The sequence below is a fragment of the Podarcis melisellensis genome (genome assembly GCF_964234715.1).
Source record: "Podarcis melisellensis genome assembly, chromosome: 5".
In the NCBI taxonomy this organism is placed as follows: Eukaryota; Metazoa; Chordata; class Lepidosauria; order Squamata; family Lacertidae; genus Podarcis; species Podarcis melisellensis.
The window spans coordinates 43238281-43256153 of record NC_138537.1 but is presented as its reverse complement, the minus strand read 5'-3'; the positions used below and the strand labels follow the sequence as shown (position 1 = coordinate 43256153).

Below are 17873 nucleotides of genomic sequence, written 5' to 3'. Positions count from 1 at the left end.
ATAGGGCACAAAGCCCCCCAAAGTTCTTAATCCCCTTCTCTCCAGTGTTTAGCATTCAGTAATATAAGGCTGCAAAGCAGCATGCATTCCAGAAATGTATTATATCAGGGGTTGCCAATATGGTGACCGCGGGCACAAAGGTGCCCTTGAGGTCTTCCCCTGGTGCTCACAAAGCCACTGATCCTCCCTTGGAAGAGATGACATTCTTCTGCCCAGTTTCCTGGACTCTTTGGGGAACTCATGACTGTTAAAAGTGATATAGCGGTGCTTTAAGTGTATGGTGCCCCCAATCCCACCCCGGGAATGCTGGAGCCTCAGCAGCTGCCCAAAGGATCTGACCTCTGTGGACACTGGCCCCAGCAACCCTATCCCTTATTACGAAAGTATGATGCTATCAGTCAAAAATTGCAATGCAGGGCTGTGTGGACTAGATGACTCTTTGGCTCTTCCAACCGCACAGTTCTTTGGTTCCTATTTCGGATAAGCTGCATACCTTGCTGCGATCTGGAAACCTGCAAACTTCCACTCCTAAAATCACAGCAATGTCTCAATAAGCAGCGATACCCTTTTGCATATCGGGCTGCAACCCTATGCTCTCGTTTCCCAGATTGACAAGGAAAAGGGAAAAGCAGCTGCGACTCGTCCCCCTGCAGCCCAGCGCGGCCCCTTCGGAAACTACAGCTTCCATCAGCCCCTTCTCCCGCCAGCTGGGAGAGGCAGCCGTTCCTCCCTGCTCCCCCAGCCCAGCTCGGCCCACCCGAGCGCGCCGCCACTTCCCCCTTCTTCTCGCTGCCTTCGGAAGCAACGGCGTCGGGCGCGCCGTCTCCCTGTGCGCGGGGCTTATTGGGAATTGTAGTCCGCGATGTCCACTCGGGCACTTCTCGGGAGAACGGCCGGGGACTACATTTCCCACTTACCTGAGCCGGAGGAAAACGGAGGTTTCTCGCCTGACTCTGCGGTGGCTGCGGCCTTGCGTTGAGGGAGGGAGAAGGGAAGGGGTGGGGGGCGGCCAGGCCCCGGCTGAGGCCCGGAGCTGGCGGGGGAGCAGCAGCCACAGCAGAGGCGGATCGGGGGGGCTATGGACCCCGCCGAGGCGGTGGTGCAGGAGAAGGCCCTCAAGTTCATGGTGAGGAGGGAAAGGACGGGGAGAGGATGGGGGGATGCGGTGGGGGGGGGAGTTGGTGATGACTGTTGCTGGTTGCTGTAGTAGGAAGAGAAGGGGGATGGCGGGCGCCGGGGGGGCAGGAATAATCGGAAAGGGAAGCTCTATGGCGAAAGGGAGAGCGGAAGCTGTGGTGTATATGGAACCCGCTGGCAACCCCAGAATATCTGCGAAATGGGTTTAGGTAACTGGGAGGACCAGGGAAGGCATACATTTTGAGAGCTGAGGATTCTGCGGGATGTATGGGGAGGAAAGAGGGGCAGGCGAGTCATACCTTTCCTTTTCGGGGTGGGTCTTTTGGTGTGTGTGTGTGTGTGTGTGTGTGTGTTTGTTTGTTTTTGAGGTGTGAGCTTCTGTTATGTGGGGTTGATTTCGAAAGAGAAAGGATGCCTTTTTAAAAAACAAACAAACCCGAGGGATTAGGGTAACGGGGGGCTTAAGTATGCGGCTAAATTTTTGAGGAGAGGAAAGGCTTGGGGACACACTTAAGGAACGCTGAAGGGAAGGCCTGTATAGAGGGACTGATGGAAAAGATGGAGGGTTTAGGAAAGCTGGACCATATTGGGGTTTTTTTGTTTCTTTTTAAAGGGATGGTGGTAGGTGGGCACCTAGGTGTTCTTAAAGAGGCCTGGAGTAGGCTTAGTGTTTTGGTTTCAAAGGCGGACTTTGCTAGCAAGGTTAGCTATGTTGGGTCACTTTTGAAGAATGCAGGTCTTCTCACAAAAGTATGCAGTAAGCTGGGAGTTAGTGGGAAGGGTCCTGAAGAATTCATTTTCCAAAGTGAATTATTACATGGAGGCTTCCATTAGTAAATGGAGTGCCAGAGGGTTTGAAACATTACATTGCAGTAAAGGTGGGGCCTGTTTATGGGAGGGATTTCAAACTAACTCTGTTTCTACTATGCAGTTGAAAGGTGACCAAGCATTACCCATTTAGGCCTGGTAGGTTTATATTAAGATCAGGTGACTGCTTATTATTTTATAGTGGTTTAATCTTGTCAGATATACAAGGGAGTTTATGACTTCTATATAGAATAAGTGCATCATGGTGTCATCTGATAGCAAAGGCAGGAATGAAGGCTTTCTTTCCCCAGCTCTGCAGGGGTCGGAGGGCCTTTCTAGAGACCATCTATCCTTTTCGGCCTCTGAAGAGCAGCACAAGGATTAGGAAGGAAACACAAAGTTATCAAACTAATACTTATCTAGACTAGAATTTTACCATATTGCCTAGATACTACAGTTTGGAATGCCAAGTCAGGAAAGATTCCAGCTAAGCTGTTTTTGAACTTAAATGTGCAAGAGTATTGTCATAGTGTACACAAAAAAGACGTGGGGCTGTTAGTCTAGCACACATAGAATCATAGAACTGTAAGTGGGGAGGGGCCACATAGGTCACCTAGTCCAGCTCCCTGCAATGCTGGATTCTTTTGCCCAACATGGGGCTTGAACCCATGACCCATAAGAGTCTCATGTAAAAGCTTTGTGTTGCAAATGCCAACACATGCTGCTTCAGGCAGCTTTGACCCTTAAGAGACAAACCAAGGTGGTGGCTGACATCATCTTGCATGATGCATTTCATAAGGCTTTGTAGTGGTCTCATACATCTGTCCAAAGCAGAACCCCCAGATAGTAGAGAACTCATCTCTTCAGTTGAATGACTGCTTGGCTCCACGCAGGCAACACATGAAGACCCATTTTTCATAGCACTTTAAGTAGGCATGTTGAAGGCAAGGCATGGAATATTGTTTTTTTCCATCCTAGATATGCCAAGAAACGTTTCCCCCTCACATCCATTATTTTTTGAAATTCTTCATTCCTCTTGGGGACAATGAAGTCAGCATATGCTCAGAGGTACTCAGCCCTAGGGTCAATAATGTTTATTTACAAAAGATAGCACAGCTCATAAGTGCCCACTGAGTATTGCTTTTGCTGTGGGAAGGAGGGACCTCCATGCAATCTGGCTTAGGGTGCTGTAAAATGTCTGGGAGGAACTGGATTGTTTTGAAAAACAATACTTTCTGCAATTCGCAAAATTCTCTCAGTTCTTCAATTGTTCTAAAAGTAAAGCTTTAATTGCTTGATTATTATTTGACAATAATTGATAACCAGTGGCTAATCTATTTAATATTTATTCATTTACTAAAGAATATTATCTACAGCTACCATTTGGTACTTGACATAAGAAGCATTTGGTTGCTCACCATACAGAATATCTTGATTCACAACATACTGCCATTGAAGTTTTGTGCCATCAACTGCTACACATGACTTGCTTTACCTCTGGAACAGTATTTTTGTGATTGGATTTATAGGGGACTATGATGTGGTTTCTTGTCATCTGATTGCACTCTTGGTCTTTTTTTAACATCTACTTTCAATAATAATTAGAAAAAAGTACTTCTTATTCAGCTGGCTGGAGAGCAGGCAACAAAGGGTTAACGCCAACAGAAAGCAGGGGTAGCAAAACCTGACTGCTCATCTGTAGGAGAGAACCTTCTCAGTTTCAGGTCTGTGGTGGTTCTGCCTTTGAAAAGAGAGAAGGGTCTCTCTGCTATTCCCAAGTTACAGCTGGGATCACAGCCAATTCCTTCCCCCTCCCCTTCCCTCAAAGCAGCAGTATTTCCCCTCTCTTTTTCACCCTAGTGCCCCACCCAAATCATACAGAACAGGCTTCCCCTACTGGATGTCTCTGAACACAAGAGGTGGTTTTTGGGGACCCTGATTCTTCTTATCCTTCATTAATGGGGAAGAAATTCTCCAACAATTTTTCATTTGGTGGAACAACCGATCAGTGGCTATGGACGTTGTGACTATCTCTGCCAATCACTCAGAGTGAGCAAATGTGGGAGGGGATAATAGATTCTTCCAACTCTGAGACCAGCTCCTCTTTTTGGCTCACATTCTTGTTCATAATCCATGGGATGTGGAAGGAGCAGGTGCAGATGGTGACCTACTCATGAGCATTGCCACAAGTCAGTCCCCAATTGGGACCCCAAGTTGGTGTGATCTAGCTGGAACAGGGATGCTCCCATTGTTTCCCCTGGCCCTGTCAGACTCCAGTTCTAACATGTTGCCCCAGGGCATTCTCTCACAGTCTCTTAAGGCTCTGGGAACTGGTGTGCTTTGGGTGGATGGATAATCGCCTTCCAGCTTTCCCTCTTACTTTAGACCTGATGATACCCTTCCTGTATGTCAGCTTCTTTTAAGAAAGAGGGTGGTGGATGAGTTACCCCATTACTCTCTACTTTCTTGCCTGTTAAACAGAAGGGGGCCTTGAATTTCATCTGTGTTGGCCCATAAATTGGACATGGCCTTGACAGTATTTTTAGAACACTGAAATGGAGAACAGTCTCCAGATTCAGCTAGAAGAGAATAGCTGTAGTGAGGTGAAGAGTTATGCTTAGTTCAGCCTTCATTTTACTTTCCTCTTAAGCCTAGCTGACTTTGCTGAAGAGTAACAACACCCATTCAAGCAAATGCTTAATACCAACTTCATTGGCACTGAGTAGTAATAAAAAATGTCTCCTAACCTCCTCAAGCAGGGTTATTGTTTTTGTTTGTTACTATGTTGTGTATTTTGTGTTTTTATATTGTAAACCACCCTGCAATCCTCGAACGAAGGACAGTATAAATAGCATTTAGTAAATTTAAAATTTTAAAAATAATAAATAACATTTGAAGTAACTGACCATGTTTGCTAAAGCCTGGATATTATAGATTAATGACTTCTGTAATGCAGAAATCTGCATTCAGCAGCATCATAGAATTTGATTAACCCTGCATTTATTTAATTAAATATGTAGTGAAGCTTTGGTGACACTTGAGTAGTATTTTATTTATTTATTTATATTTATTTCAAAGCATTTCTAAACCACTTGATATTTAAAAACCTCTTAAGCAACATACAAGATTGCAACATAAAAACAATAAAACAGTGTCATAAAAATGGAGATGCAAACATAAATAGTATTATAAAAACAGGTAAAATAGAATTTCATTAATAACATGGTATAATTTTATGAGCCAGGGAAAGCTTGGGCAAAAGATATGCTGCCTTTCAAAAGGTAGTAAACATTATTTATTCATTTATTATATATGTTTCTGCTCCAGTAAAGGAGCACATAAAGTGACTTAAAGGCAAAATAAAATTTGATACAATGATCCTCTAATTTGAAGGGGTGGGAAGGTATATGTGGTAGAACGTGTTCTTAGGAGTGTTAGACAATCAAAGATATGCACTGGCCTGGCAGACTATAAAAAAACCCAATGTTTTCATGTTTACTCAGAAGTAAGTCTTACTGTGATTAGCAGTGCTTATATCTAGGTATGTCTTTAAAGGATTGGAGTTTAAAAGTAATAATCAGTGCTGGAGGCAGGTGCAGGTGAACTAAAATTGCTGTTAAATGCTTATTTTGGTCCTTACTCCATTAAGAGGCAAGCCATAGAATTCTGCATTGACTGAAGATTCTAGGCATTTTTAAAGGCAGTTTCATGCAAAGTGTGTTTGCCTAATCCTGTTGGGAAATACCAATACTGTATGTTAATAATAGCTACAAGGTGAGTTCAAGAGTCCTTTGCCAGCCAAAGTGAACAATGGCAGTCCTAGCCACTGCTTTCATTTGAGAATCCAGACACAACAGTGAAGGGTCCCGAAACTCCCCCAATTCAGCGGTCTGCAAACCATAATAATGTAAGAAGCGTTCTACCAGATCATACTGAAGACCTGTTTATCCAGCTTGCCGTTTCCTACTGTGGCCAACAGATTCCTTTGAAAAACTCTGAAACAGAACACAAGGACCATAGCTTTCTCTCCTGCTGTTGTCCCCCAGTAATTGCTATTTGAAGGCATTCTACCTCTGATCTTGGAAGTAATACACACCTATAGTCACTGATAGCCTTATCCTTTATGAAGTTGTCTATAATCAGTGTGTGGAACCTCTGGCCCTATTGATGATATTGGGCTACAACAGTATCTTCCCTTCCCTTTCACCACCCATGCTGTGGCTAATGAGAATTGTAGACTGATAACAGTAGGAGGGCCACTGGTTTCCCCTTTCCTCATATATAAGATCAGCACCCTTTTGTCTTGTAGTGATTCACCTCCAGTTTCTTTGTCCCTCCACCAGTCAGTGACTGACTAGATCTGTAGTCCAACAACATCTGGAGGCCACCAATTCCCATCAGCTGCAGCTAGTAGCCAAAGGCCAAGGGTAATGGGAATTGTAGTTTAACAACATCTGGGGGACACCACATTGGCTACCCTGATCTAGATGTTGGTTTGAGGGATCACTTAAAATTGAGTTGAATTGTATATTTTTATTGTTGTAAGCCACTTTGAGACCTATTTGGTGAAAAGTTTATATCATTTTTTTTAAAAAAAGTTAACACAACGGGTGTATTAACTAGCTTTGCTAATTTTTAGGTTGCATAATAGATAAGATTTATACTTTTGCTTCAGATTACTGCACTTTATGAAACATTGGAAGTATTTTGCACATTGAATAGGAAAGGGATAATAGATGCCATAGGCCACTTGTCCCAAACTTCCCAGTTGTATTAGTTTCTCCTTAGGAGATTCTGTCCCATAGGAGAGAGAACAAAAGTTCTCTGATAATGTCTGAATGTCTAATAATTGTAACTTTGCTCCCTTTCATTCTATGTGTAGACCTTTGGGAGCGCTGTCTTCCACAAAATGTGTTCCATTCCAGCCTTTCATAAGACTATTACTGTTCTGCAGAACGTTCTGAAAACATCATAGCCACAAATCTGTTGTTGTAATGGTAAAATTAAGTTCACCCTTTGGTTAATGTGTTTTTTGTTGTTGTTTTTCTACTACAACAAATTTGTCTTTTAGATTCTGCAGCTGAGTAGTTGAAATTATGCTACAGGACTAGTCTTTTAGCCTTTTCAGACCAGGGACCCATGTTTAACCCAAGCATAGATTTGGGCCCTATTTCTTAATTATTCATGATATATATCTGCATGGTGGTAGTGCTGTTACTGCAATCCACTTTTGATCAGACCACAGCCCAGTAGTGGGTCCCGGCCCACTATTTGAAGACCAGTGCACCACGGGAAATAGCGATAACCAAGGGCATTATTAGTTTGAAATCATTCCAATGCACACTATGAAATTACTAAAACTAGCTGTGAAAAGAGTACATATTTACTCCCTGAGGATGTAGTGTTCATGCTCAATATTATGCAGAATAAACATTTTGGGTTGGTAAGAAAAGTCAGTCATAGTTTCCATTCCTATACTGCATGGTCTTGCAGCATCCTGAGTCCACTTTTTTATACAGATGATTTCTACCCTGCTTTTTGATTGAATCAAGGCGGCTTACAATATAGATTGTAATAATACCCACACAAGCTACGCTGCTCCCCAAACAACCACAAGAAAGCTCTCTCTTGTGGTTTTCTGGTCATCAGAACTCTCCTCCTCTCTCCAGACTAACCACAAGCTGCATTCAAGGTTTATAGCTCATGGTTAATCTGAGAGAGCTAAATCATGAGCCCAGGTTTGGATGACACACTAAGCCAAACCATGGTGCAGCAGCCAGAATGACTGGGGAGGAGCAAAATGGCTTTGCGCTCCTTTCTGAGGGTTTGTGTGGTCACAATAAGCCATGGTTTGGGTTAGCATGACATGTGAACCAAGTCAGACTGATACTTCTTTCAGGGGAAATTGAATAAGGGAGAATAAGTGTTGTGTGTGTACCAGTTGCCTAAAGCTTTGCTAGCTTTTTGCGTCTCCAAACAATGGATGCTTATCAATATAGAAAAGCTGCCGCCGCCAAAATGTAGGCTGTAAACCAAGTCTGTTGCTTGCATGGTGTATACTACTGTTATATTGGAATCAAATGTTCTGTTTGAAGTCTTTAATTTAGGAAATCCACAAAACCCAAGATGATTCTTTAAATTAGTTTTGGATTATGTTGCAACCATTTGCAAGCATACAATGGATGAGTTTAATAAGCAATGTATGTATTTGACTAAACTACTAAAATTGCAGATACAGTCCTTAAAAACACAATAGAATAGCCTTGGCTGGGACTTTGATTAAATATCATCTAAACTACACTACATATGCCTGCATCAAAAAGAAGGCTTCCCCCCACCCAAAGTAGCTTCAAATGGTTCTGTTAAATGTAGGAATGTTCTGATGATTATCTTTTTAATTAAAATGAGAAATCTTTGTTTAAAGTGGCATTCTTTTTTTTACGGCCTCTTACAGTCTCTGTAACAATCATTTCTTAAGTCTGAACGTTTTTAATTCCAGGAATCCATTTATATAAAACTATGTTTAGACTTAATTAAAGAACAATTTCTTACAAAGCTTGTAAATAGCCAGGAAAAAGGGGGACAGAGAATAAAACTGACATTCACACTTAACAAACTGATTCTTACAAGGTATGTAATATGCTATAAAAATACAATAAAGCCCCTTTTATAAGAGTTCATATTTTCTGATCCTTGTTTTCAAAGGTATTTAAGAAAGATATCAAGGTTCTGTGAAGCAACATCTGTTTTCATGAATGGACTAGCAACCACTTCAGCTTAATCTAATTACCAGTGCATGGAGTTAAACCTTATTAGTATAAAGTTCTAATTAAATACCTTTGCAACTCATTTCTAACCCCTTTTTTCCTTGTGGTACTTTTAATTTGGCATTTTTGAATATTCTGCATTTTTGCCAAAAGAGTTATGATGTGGGTAGTGAATGAGAAGACATTAACTCTGTGCCATCCCTTCATTCCTCACCCAAAGCACTTAAATCTTATAGGGGGGAAATCCCCAACTCTTCAGGAACTTAAATTTCAGGAGATTTAAACCCTGGTGATCTAAACAGAGTTTAGCTAGATTATTATTTTATTTTCATTATTAAATTTTCTGTTTCCTTTACCAGCTCATGGACAGCATCTTTATAGCCACTGTTGCAGAGTATTTCTCTCCCCGCACCCCACCCCATGTCAAAGACGTGGAGTCTCCTTTCAGGGACTTGGCTAGTTCAAATTATGAAATGTGCCATGTTCTCTTGCTCCCACTTTCTTCAAAACAGAGAGCTTTCTCATTGCATTGCTGAAAATACTGACACTGCAGCTTGAGTTGATGACCTGATCTTTAGTAAGTCAGCTTGATAGACTGACATGGTGATCCTATAGACATGTGTATCTGTGAGTGCAGAGATTAGCATTTAAAAATGTAACTTGCATTTGTGTGATGGAAGTGAGGTAAGTCCATCCTGTAGTGCTGCCTGTCAGTTACTACATGGTATTGGTTAGGTAGGACTACACCAGTGTAGCTGGTTCAGTTACGGGTTTTACAGTAGCATGCAAGCTGCCTTCTTTCCTTCCCAGTTCTGATGCCTCTCAACCCTTTTCCATGCTCAGTAATGGCTTTGTGCTCTGCCACTAAACCACGCCTGACAGTGGTGCCTGTTTACAACAATTAGGTTGATCCACACTGTTGGCTTGATGTCTTGAGTCAGCTCATAGTGTAGGCACTGCTTTGTAGAGAGGTGTGGAGCCTGATTCCACCTGCTTGTTTGCTCATGCAGCAACAGAAAGGATTGGGCCATAAATAACTCTTAGAGTTTGAGCCAGCCTTGTAAATAAGGCCACAAAAATGACTAGTCTGCAAAAAAAATTTACTAGCCTGTTTTGTAGTCAGGAGAAGAACTGGCGGATGGAACACTCAATCTCTCCTCTGCCGTCCCCACTTATATGTAAAAAACTGGCTAGCAAAAAGTGTTGCATGCTGGGCATGAAAGAGAAGGTTTGCTCTCCTTACACCCAGCATAGAAATGCAAGGACTGTCAGATGAACTGTTTGTCCTCCCTCTGACAGCTTTCAGCCTACTTATCTGCATGTAATTCCTTGTCATCCATGGTGACCAGGCGAGTGGTTAAATACAAGGCTGGCTTAAGCTATACAAAATGTCTGAGTTGATCAAATGAGTTCCGTTGGTAGTCGTAACACTTTGCTGTGAGCCGAAATAGATTTGTCTCTCTGTAGACAACATCTGGCTTGTCTCTTTTTCATTTTTTAAAAAACCATATTTTGAGGAATATTTTTTTACAAGAACAAGGAAGTCTTTTTACTTTGTTGTTTTACTTCTAATGGGAATTCCAGATTTGTTTTAAAATTTGTTATTCACCCCAAGCTTTTGGGAAAGAGTGGGCTGTAAATATAAATTTTAACAGTTGGGTTTGAATAAACATCACACTCTATCACTACTTGTTTTGCAAATATCTAATGAGCATATGCTGCTCTGTATTCAATAACTGAACATTTGTTCTTTTGAAAGGCAACGTTAACCGCCACCTCAATCCATATCCCTGTATTTCTTTCAAAGGAGGGAGCTGTTTAGCACGTGTGCAAGGACCAGCTCTCTTTATTGCAGTGGAAGGGAAATTCTTTGGGGTCAAAGAACTTCACACATGATGAATCAGTGTTCCTTTCAAGAGATGTGCACATTGTACCAATGGATATCATTGTGTGTTAGGCTTTTTTGAAAAAAGAGAGAAAGAGAAATAAATATTTTGTGAATTTGGTACATAAATGAATGATTTGAGTCTTCATGATGTGACTTGATTCTTTAGTTGCTTTAGGGGTGCGCAAATGGACTCAGTTCTTTAGTTGCTTTAGGGGGGCAATGCAAGGAGAGTGCAGGGTTCAAGTTAACAGCATTTTGTTTTAGCTTTTTGCTTTGTTTGCTTCATTAAATATATGCAATTAGTAAAAGCAAATGGTAAATTTGCTAACGCATCATTGAAGTATTTAGCTTCATGGACTTAGAAAAGTGGAATTTGGTGCTCCATGCCCTCTCTCCTAGCATATCTACTGTAGGCACTGGGAAGAATAGGTTGACCTTAATATTTGCTTTCCACTAAATCGCCGCCTTGCAGCAGTTATTTTCTACTGAATAAAAAGTTTAATTTCACGCCCTGATTAGTGCTAGTATATGCAGGTGGATATTTATTTTAAGTGGCTAAACTGGTCTTCCTTGGCAAATTGCTCACCAACCAGCAGAACTATAATTCCTCATGAGTAGTTAGTGCTGAATTATAGTTCTTGTTAGTGGAGTAAATCAAAACAATACTAGCTGCTAAGTTTTTGACTAGATAGGAGTTATGGGAAGATAGAGATGAGAAAGACACAGTGCAAGATTCAGATGTAATGCTAAACCATGGTTTAGCACTATGATGAATGAGCCTAACTGCCTCCGGGATCACACATTCTCCCGCTCCCCTTTCATCTTCATACATGTTCAGAAGCTTTTGCTTCAATTTCTAGTTTACTGTAATTTGCCATTTTGTCTGGACTGGGAACTGTGGTCATCATCACCAACCGTGGCTTGTTTTGAAACAGCCGTAGTTAATATTAAATCATGACTCCCAGTTTGGATGAAATGGGAAACCATGGTTAACTAAAAGCAAAAGCCTCTTTGCAACAAGCTTTTGTTGAAGGCAACTCATTCAAATATATTTCTTGCTGTGAATGTTTCTGAACATTTCAGGCTTTGATAAAGCAAGGAAGGATTGTGGTGCAGTGGTAAAAGGTCCTAGGTTCAATCGTCAGCATTTCCAGATAGGGCTGGGGGAGATTTCTGTCTGAAACTCTGAAGAGCTGCTGCCAGTCAGTGTAGACAGTACTGAGTTAGATGGACCAATGGTCTGACTTGATGTAAGCTTAAAGGAATGTAGGCACTGCACCTGCTTTGTAGACAGCGAAAATGAAGTATTGATAGGTGCCAGTATTTCCACAGATGCATCTGGTAAATTGGTAGTGGGAGCATTATTGTATTTGCTTTTCTAACATTCTTCTGTTCCTTTAACTATGTTTTGGTTAATTTTACAATTGGCTACCCACCTGTTATAGCACATTTTATCATTAAACAAAATTAATTTTAAAAATGGTCTGGAGCTGTCTGCTTTTAATGGGATCTGAGTTTCTTTAGTCCTATAATCTGCCTCATGAGGCTTGTCTGTCTTCTAGGAAGTGCAGCATTGCATCATTAAAATATCACCCCCTGCTGAGAGCAACATCAGTCCTATTCACTAAATGGAAATGCTGAAGCAGTGACAAGTGTTTCTAAAAACTGTATTAAAAATTCATTTATTCTTAGCTAAGCATTTAGCTAAGAATAAATGAATTTTGCCAAATAGGGGATTGCAATAAATTACAGGGTTCTTGTTGTTAACAAAATGCATCTGTCCAAAGGACTACATAAAAATAATAAATATTCTGCCATCCCAGCAGTAGTTCTGTGGTGCCAAAAGGGAGCTGCAGTTTTGATTTCTATTGTTTCAGAATTGAGTGGCTTGAAGCATAGAGGCTGCGTAGGAATATGCTTATGCCCTCACAGAATTATGTGATCAAACTCACATTGCCATGCTAACTTGGCATTGTTCACCTAAAAGCAAGAAGCTTATCATAATCTGTAGCCTCCTGACTCTCATCTGAAAGGAATAACACTGGAGGGTTAGTGCCAGCCACAGTTTTGTTTGTGTGTGTATGTCTCATGCCAGTTTTGGCCCATAATTTTCCCAGCTGGCTTTATTTATCCTTTCTTACAAGATTTGAGAGGCAGATATTTAAGAACCTTTCTTGCACAGAAAGCCCTCTTCTTGCTTGCTACTTAATTAGCACTTGTTTATGACACAGCCTCTGATTTGATTTTTAAAACAAATTGCACAGTAAAGAAGCTGATATTTAAACTGTATGGTAACCATGGCTCCAGCTGTGATTCAAATATTGTAAGCCTTCAGGGGTTGTATTAGGCTTAGAAAATAGGAACTGAGGTCTGTAATTTAATGTCTGTCTTTTAAAGGCTGCATTTTTATATTTATTTTTTAGGGGGGAAACAAATGCATTCCATAGAATTTAAAATATTGACTCATTCTGAGAAAACAGCCTTTTCAGACCTCACTAGAGACTGCTAGATCCATTAAGTTAAAAATGGAAGAAGGGGTAAAGGAAGGCAATAAAACAAAAAGTCAGTTAAAGATTGCAGGGAAAAGATGGCCAGTTTGAAATCAGAACGAGCTAATGACTTTAGTACATCGTGGGAGGGAGACTGTTGAGAAGGCAGCCCTTAGAAGTAGGCTACATATTAAATACAGTGTTTGGGTTGCTGCAGCACATTACAGAATTGGAATTTGGCAGGTGTTAGGCTGGGTAATACACTGCATGATGGGGTGGGGAGGGTTCCCATGGGATCATGCTTGTAAAACTTGTATAGAATGGTTGCATCTTGTAGCAAATTCCATAACTGTGAACTGTATGAAGAAGTACTTCCACGCATGCAGTGGGATTTCTCCTTCCTCCTGCAGCCCTCCATATGCTCCTGAAAGCTGCTCCAGAGGGGATCTCAACCCTCCATAACAGATTTTGAGGGTTTGCTGAGGGTGGAGAAGGTGCAATTCTGTTGTGAGAATGCATCTGGACAGCATCAGCTACAATACTGATCCTTTTTTAAACTGTTTAGCGTCATTAGTTGGCTCTTGGTTCTGCTATTATGAGAGGTGCCTATCCACTTTCTACCCACCATGCATAATTTTATATACCTCTGTCATATATTTATTTTTTTAAAATGGCTCCAAATATCATAACTTTTCTTCACAAGAGAGTTGCTATGGCCCCTGGATATTTTAGGCTGCCCTTTTAAAACCTCTTTTCCAGGTCTGCAACATCCTTTTTTATGTGTGGTGACCAGAACTATACACAGTGTTCCAAATGTGGTTACACCATAGATTGGTATAACAGCATTTTGTCGTTGGCCATTTCATTTTCAATCCCTTTCCCAATGATCCCTAACACAGAATGCACCTTTTTTCACAGCTGCTGGGTCGACATGTTCATCAAGTTATCTGCTAAGTCCCGACGCTCTCTTTCCTGGTCTGTTGCTGCCAGTTCAAACCACATTAGTGCATTTGTTTATTTAGAAGCTTTTCTGAACAGCTTAATATTTTCAAAATCTCTTAAGTGCTGTACACTATGTTCAATATAAAAACAATATTCATTAAACCAAAAACACAAACTAAAACAATGAAACAATATAAAAAGTAAGTAATACAGAGATTCAGGGGATTTGCATACATAAACCTCATGGGTCAGGGAAAGCCTGAGCAAAAAGATGTGTGAAGCAACTGAGGTTGCTGCTTCACATATGGTAGAGGGAAGGGCAACCCCCAGAACAGGGGCAGCAGCAGAAAATGCCCTTATTTTGGTCACCACCCTTTGATATTCTGTTAAGAGCAACAAAGGTAGACTTCCTCAGTCCCTCTCAGAAAGAAGATCATCCATTTGAGTGACCAGGGCCAATTCTGTCCCAAGTGTATATGTAAAGTTAGGGTTTTTTTTGTCCCACTATACATTATTTACACTTGCTTTCACTGAACTGTGTTTGCCGTTTTAATGCCTGCTCATTCTCTGTATGTTGTGGAACATCTGGAATGTATTCTAGAATTTACAATCGATACCTATGGAGCTCTGGATAAACCTGCTAACCCTTATTATTGCCCTGCCTGAACTTATAGTGCATCTTGGAATGCATATAACTATTGGCTGTGCATTTTAGGAGAAGGTGCTGCCCTGGACTCCTTCAGAATGAGTGTAGGATATAAATGTAATTAATAATAATAGTAATACAGTCAGGTTACAGACACTTGAGGTTGTGTTTTTTCGGGTTATGGACTGCCGAAACCTGGAAGTACCAGAACGGTTACTTCCGGATTTTGGCATATGCACAGAAGCACCGCTGCAGGTTGTGAATGTGCATCCTGCACAGATCTCGTTCACAACCCAAGCGTCCACTGTAATTAATAATAGATGGGGAAAACTATTAAGGAAGCTTGCCTACCTTTTCTGGTCTTCTCATTGAGAATTCTCTCACAAGCTTTCAAGGAACCCCCAGGGTTCTTCAGAACACATTTTGAACAATCACTGTTTTAAACTGATGCTCTGTGAGTTGCTGTGGTCTTCAAGTAAAATTCCCACATCAAAAAGCAGCTCTAATTGTGGTTATCCTGTTTGCATAGAGTTTTAGATCAGGCATGTCAGAAGAAAACGAAGGGGTTTGGTGCTGTATAGGCTCATATATGCATCCTTTAACAAAAAAGGCTATAAGGAACAAGCACGTAGCTGCTTGAACCCCTTACCCTTTCTAGCAGTAGGCTGTGAAGAGGTCAGATTTTCTCAGGGTGAACTTGAAGATGACATTGTACGTGTATAAATTAGTTTGGAGGGACATTGCCATCACCTAAGAAATTCTCCTTAAGTAGCGTGCATACAATGATCCCCATCCATGGTATGTGAACTATTGTATTTTTCCATGTACAAGACAATTTTTTTTTTTGCTTTTTTTGCTTTAATAATTTGCTTAATTTTGGGGGGGTCAAAAATTGGGGGTCATCTTATACACGGATGGTGAATGCACAGGGTTTTTTTTAATTAATTAATTTTTTAATTTAAAAATCCCACACTACTTATATTCCCATGGCTGCCGTGAAGAATCTCCCCAAAAAGGCTTAATGGATGATCTTGGGTGTCGGTGGGCCATGCTATAGCTGTGTTACGTGGGTTAATTGTTCTAGAGATGTTTACCTTCACAAAATCCTCTGTGAGTTGGGCATTCTTTATCATCTTTCTTTTCCTAAGGTTCTATTATTTATGCTATATAGAGTAGCAGCCTCCCTGCAATTCCCCTGAAGAATGCATCTTTATGTGTATGGCTGAGAGTGTGTTTGGTGTTTACGTTCACCTGGAAATAAGGTAGGCTAGCCAGGTCTCAATGTAAAAGGAGGTCTCTTATGTCTATTCTCTCCTAGCCCAGAATACACATGCCTAAAGATGGATTCCAACTTTCATCTTCTGGATACCAAGCATGGCTAAAGCAGGTTGGACTGTGTTACTGTTTCTCATCTCTTGTGAGGGCTTGCACCAGAAAACTTGTGTTTGTTTCATTGGTCAAGTACACATACAGTTCAATACCCTCATGGTGATGTGTAATCAGATATTCACTACATCTATATATTTGTGAGTGTTGTATGTCTGCATGTTGTGTGCATCTCCAGTTTGCACTTCTCGTGAGTAAAAGTTCAAACAAGGATCATCAGAAGGGAGAGTGGGGCAACGTATAGCAAGATCTGCAGCAACAACTCAAATTGCTGAATTAAAATTAGCCTTCAAATGTGAAGGTCTGTGGTGGTGGTAATAACAGGGAGGCCAGTGGGTTAATACACAGGAGGCTTGCATCTAGAGCCTAATTCAGATTTGATTGGGTAAAACAAGTGTGGACATTTGCTCGCATCCCATAACAATCCTGCAGTTTGACACAATCTGACACTATTGGGAGTCCCTGCTCAGATGTGGTCTGGCGCTATATTACTTTGGTGATTATTAAAGGCCAAGCTTTAGATGTTTCAGCAGCCTGGCTCTAGCAATTGCTGTCAACATCTCAAAACAAATCTAGTATAACAATTCTCCCAAAAGAATCTTGTTTTCAACTTTGCATGTATGACACATGCACACTCACGGCACATCTGTATCTTTGTGGGGAAATGTAACATCCTTGAAAAGTAGAAATGAAAAGTTGCTTCATTGTAGGAAGATGGAACGATTGTGTCATGGTACTAACAAATGAGAACAATGCAGCTAAGCTGCATCTGGTTGTTGTGGCAACTACAGTTTTGAAGGCGACTGTTAGAATGAAAGTCTCTCTGGTGCTCTGCGCCTAATGAAACAAATGGATAAAGAACTCCTTGAACTGAGTAGGAGAAAATAAAAGAATGAAACCTAAAGTTTTAAGTGGGAGGAGAGAATCTTGGGGTCTCTCATTTTCTTTGCTCTGCAAGCAGCCCAGCAGGACTAGTTTATTTTATGCACGAAACATTTTGGATTGTTACAGAGAGATCAGCAAAGAAATGTGAGATCCCTTCCTCAAAGAAAATAACATAGGAAACCTTATAGTAGGTCTTCAGTTTCATCTGCATACCACCTCTAAACTATTAGTAACGTACAAGACTGTTTGCAACAAGAGCTCAGGTGAGAGTGCTAGAATCTATCCCTAGTGCGATCGAAAGCAAGATCATTGTTGAAATAGCTTTGTTCTTTTCTGTGCAGGACCTTGGCTAAGAGAACTGCTAAAAAATAGATTCTGTCCTAAGTAGTTCCCCTTCTCTTTTTCTTAAAGGCTACTTTTGCCACTACCACTGGAAATCAGAACCTCAATCTGCTCATTAATTTTCATGTTGTCTTTGCATGTACTGACCTAATTAAAATACTACTTGCCCAGGCAGTATTATATTGAAATACATGAATGGGTAGTACTTAGCTTCCCTTTCCCTCCCTCTTCTCTGTTGAAAACTGTTAGGGACTTATTCAGTTCTATCCAATCCTTTAGTGCTTTGCCAATGTGCATGAGTTGCTGGCCCAAAAATGTACAGTGGAACCTCAGGTTATGTACTGTCCTCCTTACGAACGCTTCGGGTGATGAGCTAACCTGGAAGTAGATGCTCCTGGTAGTGAACTTTGCCCTGGGATGCGAGTGGAAGTTGTGCGGCAGCGGGAGGCCCCATTAACACCTCAGGTTAAGAATGGTTTCGGGTTAAGAATGGACCTCTGGAAAGAATTAAGTTAGTAACTGGAGGTAGTACTGTAATATAACCATTTCCCCTTTAAAATGTACTACATACATATATTGGATTT

General features: G+C 41.1%; 1 protein-coding gene across 8 annotated transcripts in view; it reads left to right on the top strand.

Annotated features, from left to right (window-relative positions):
- Positions 1–762: 762 nt before the first annotated feature.
- BTRC (beta-transducin repeat containing E3 ubiquitin protein ligase) overlaps positions 763–17873 on the top strand; it is a 129240-nt gene continuing 112129 nt past the window's right edge. For 4 of the 8 annotated variants that reach the window (XM_081912304.1, XM_081912303.1, XM_081912300.1 and 1 more), the window contains exons 1-2: positions 764–1126; positions 15995–16063. In XM_081912304.1, coding sequence (XP_081768430.1) covers positions 1079–1126; positions 15995–16063 — 117 coding nt within the window. In that variant the 5' untranslated portion in view covers positions 764–1078. Of the gene's footprint in view, positions 1127–15994; positions 16064–17873 lie in introns of all 8 variants that reach the window. The other 4 variants (XM_081912302.1, XM_081912298.1, XM_081912299.1 and 1 more) reach the window with 3 other exon arrangements.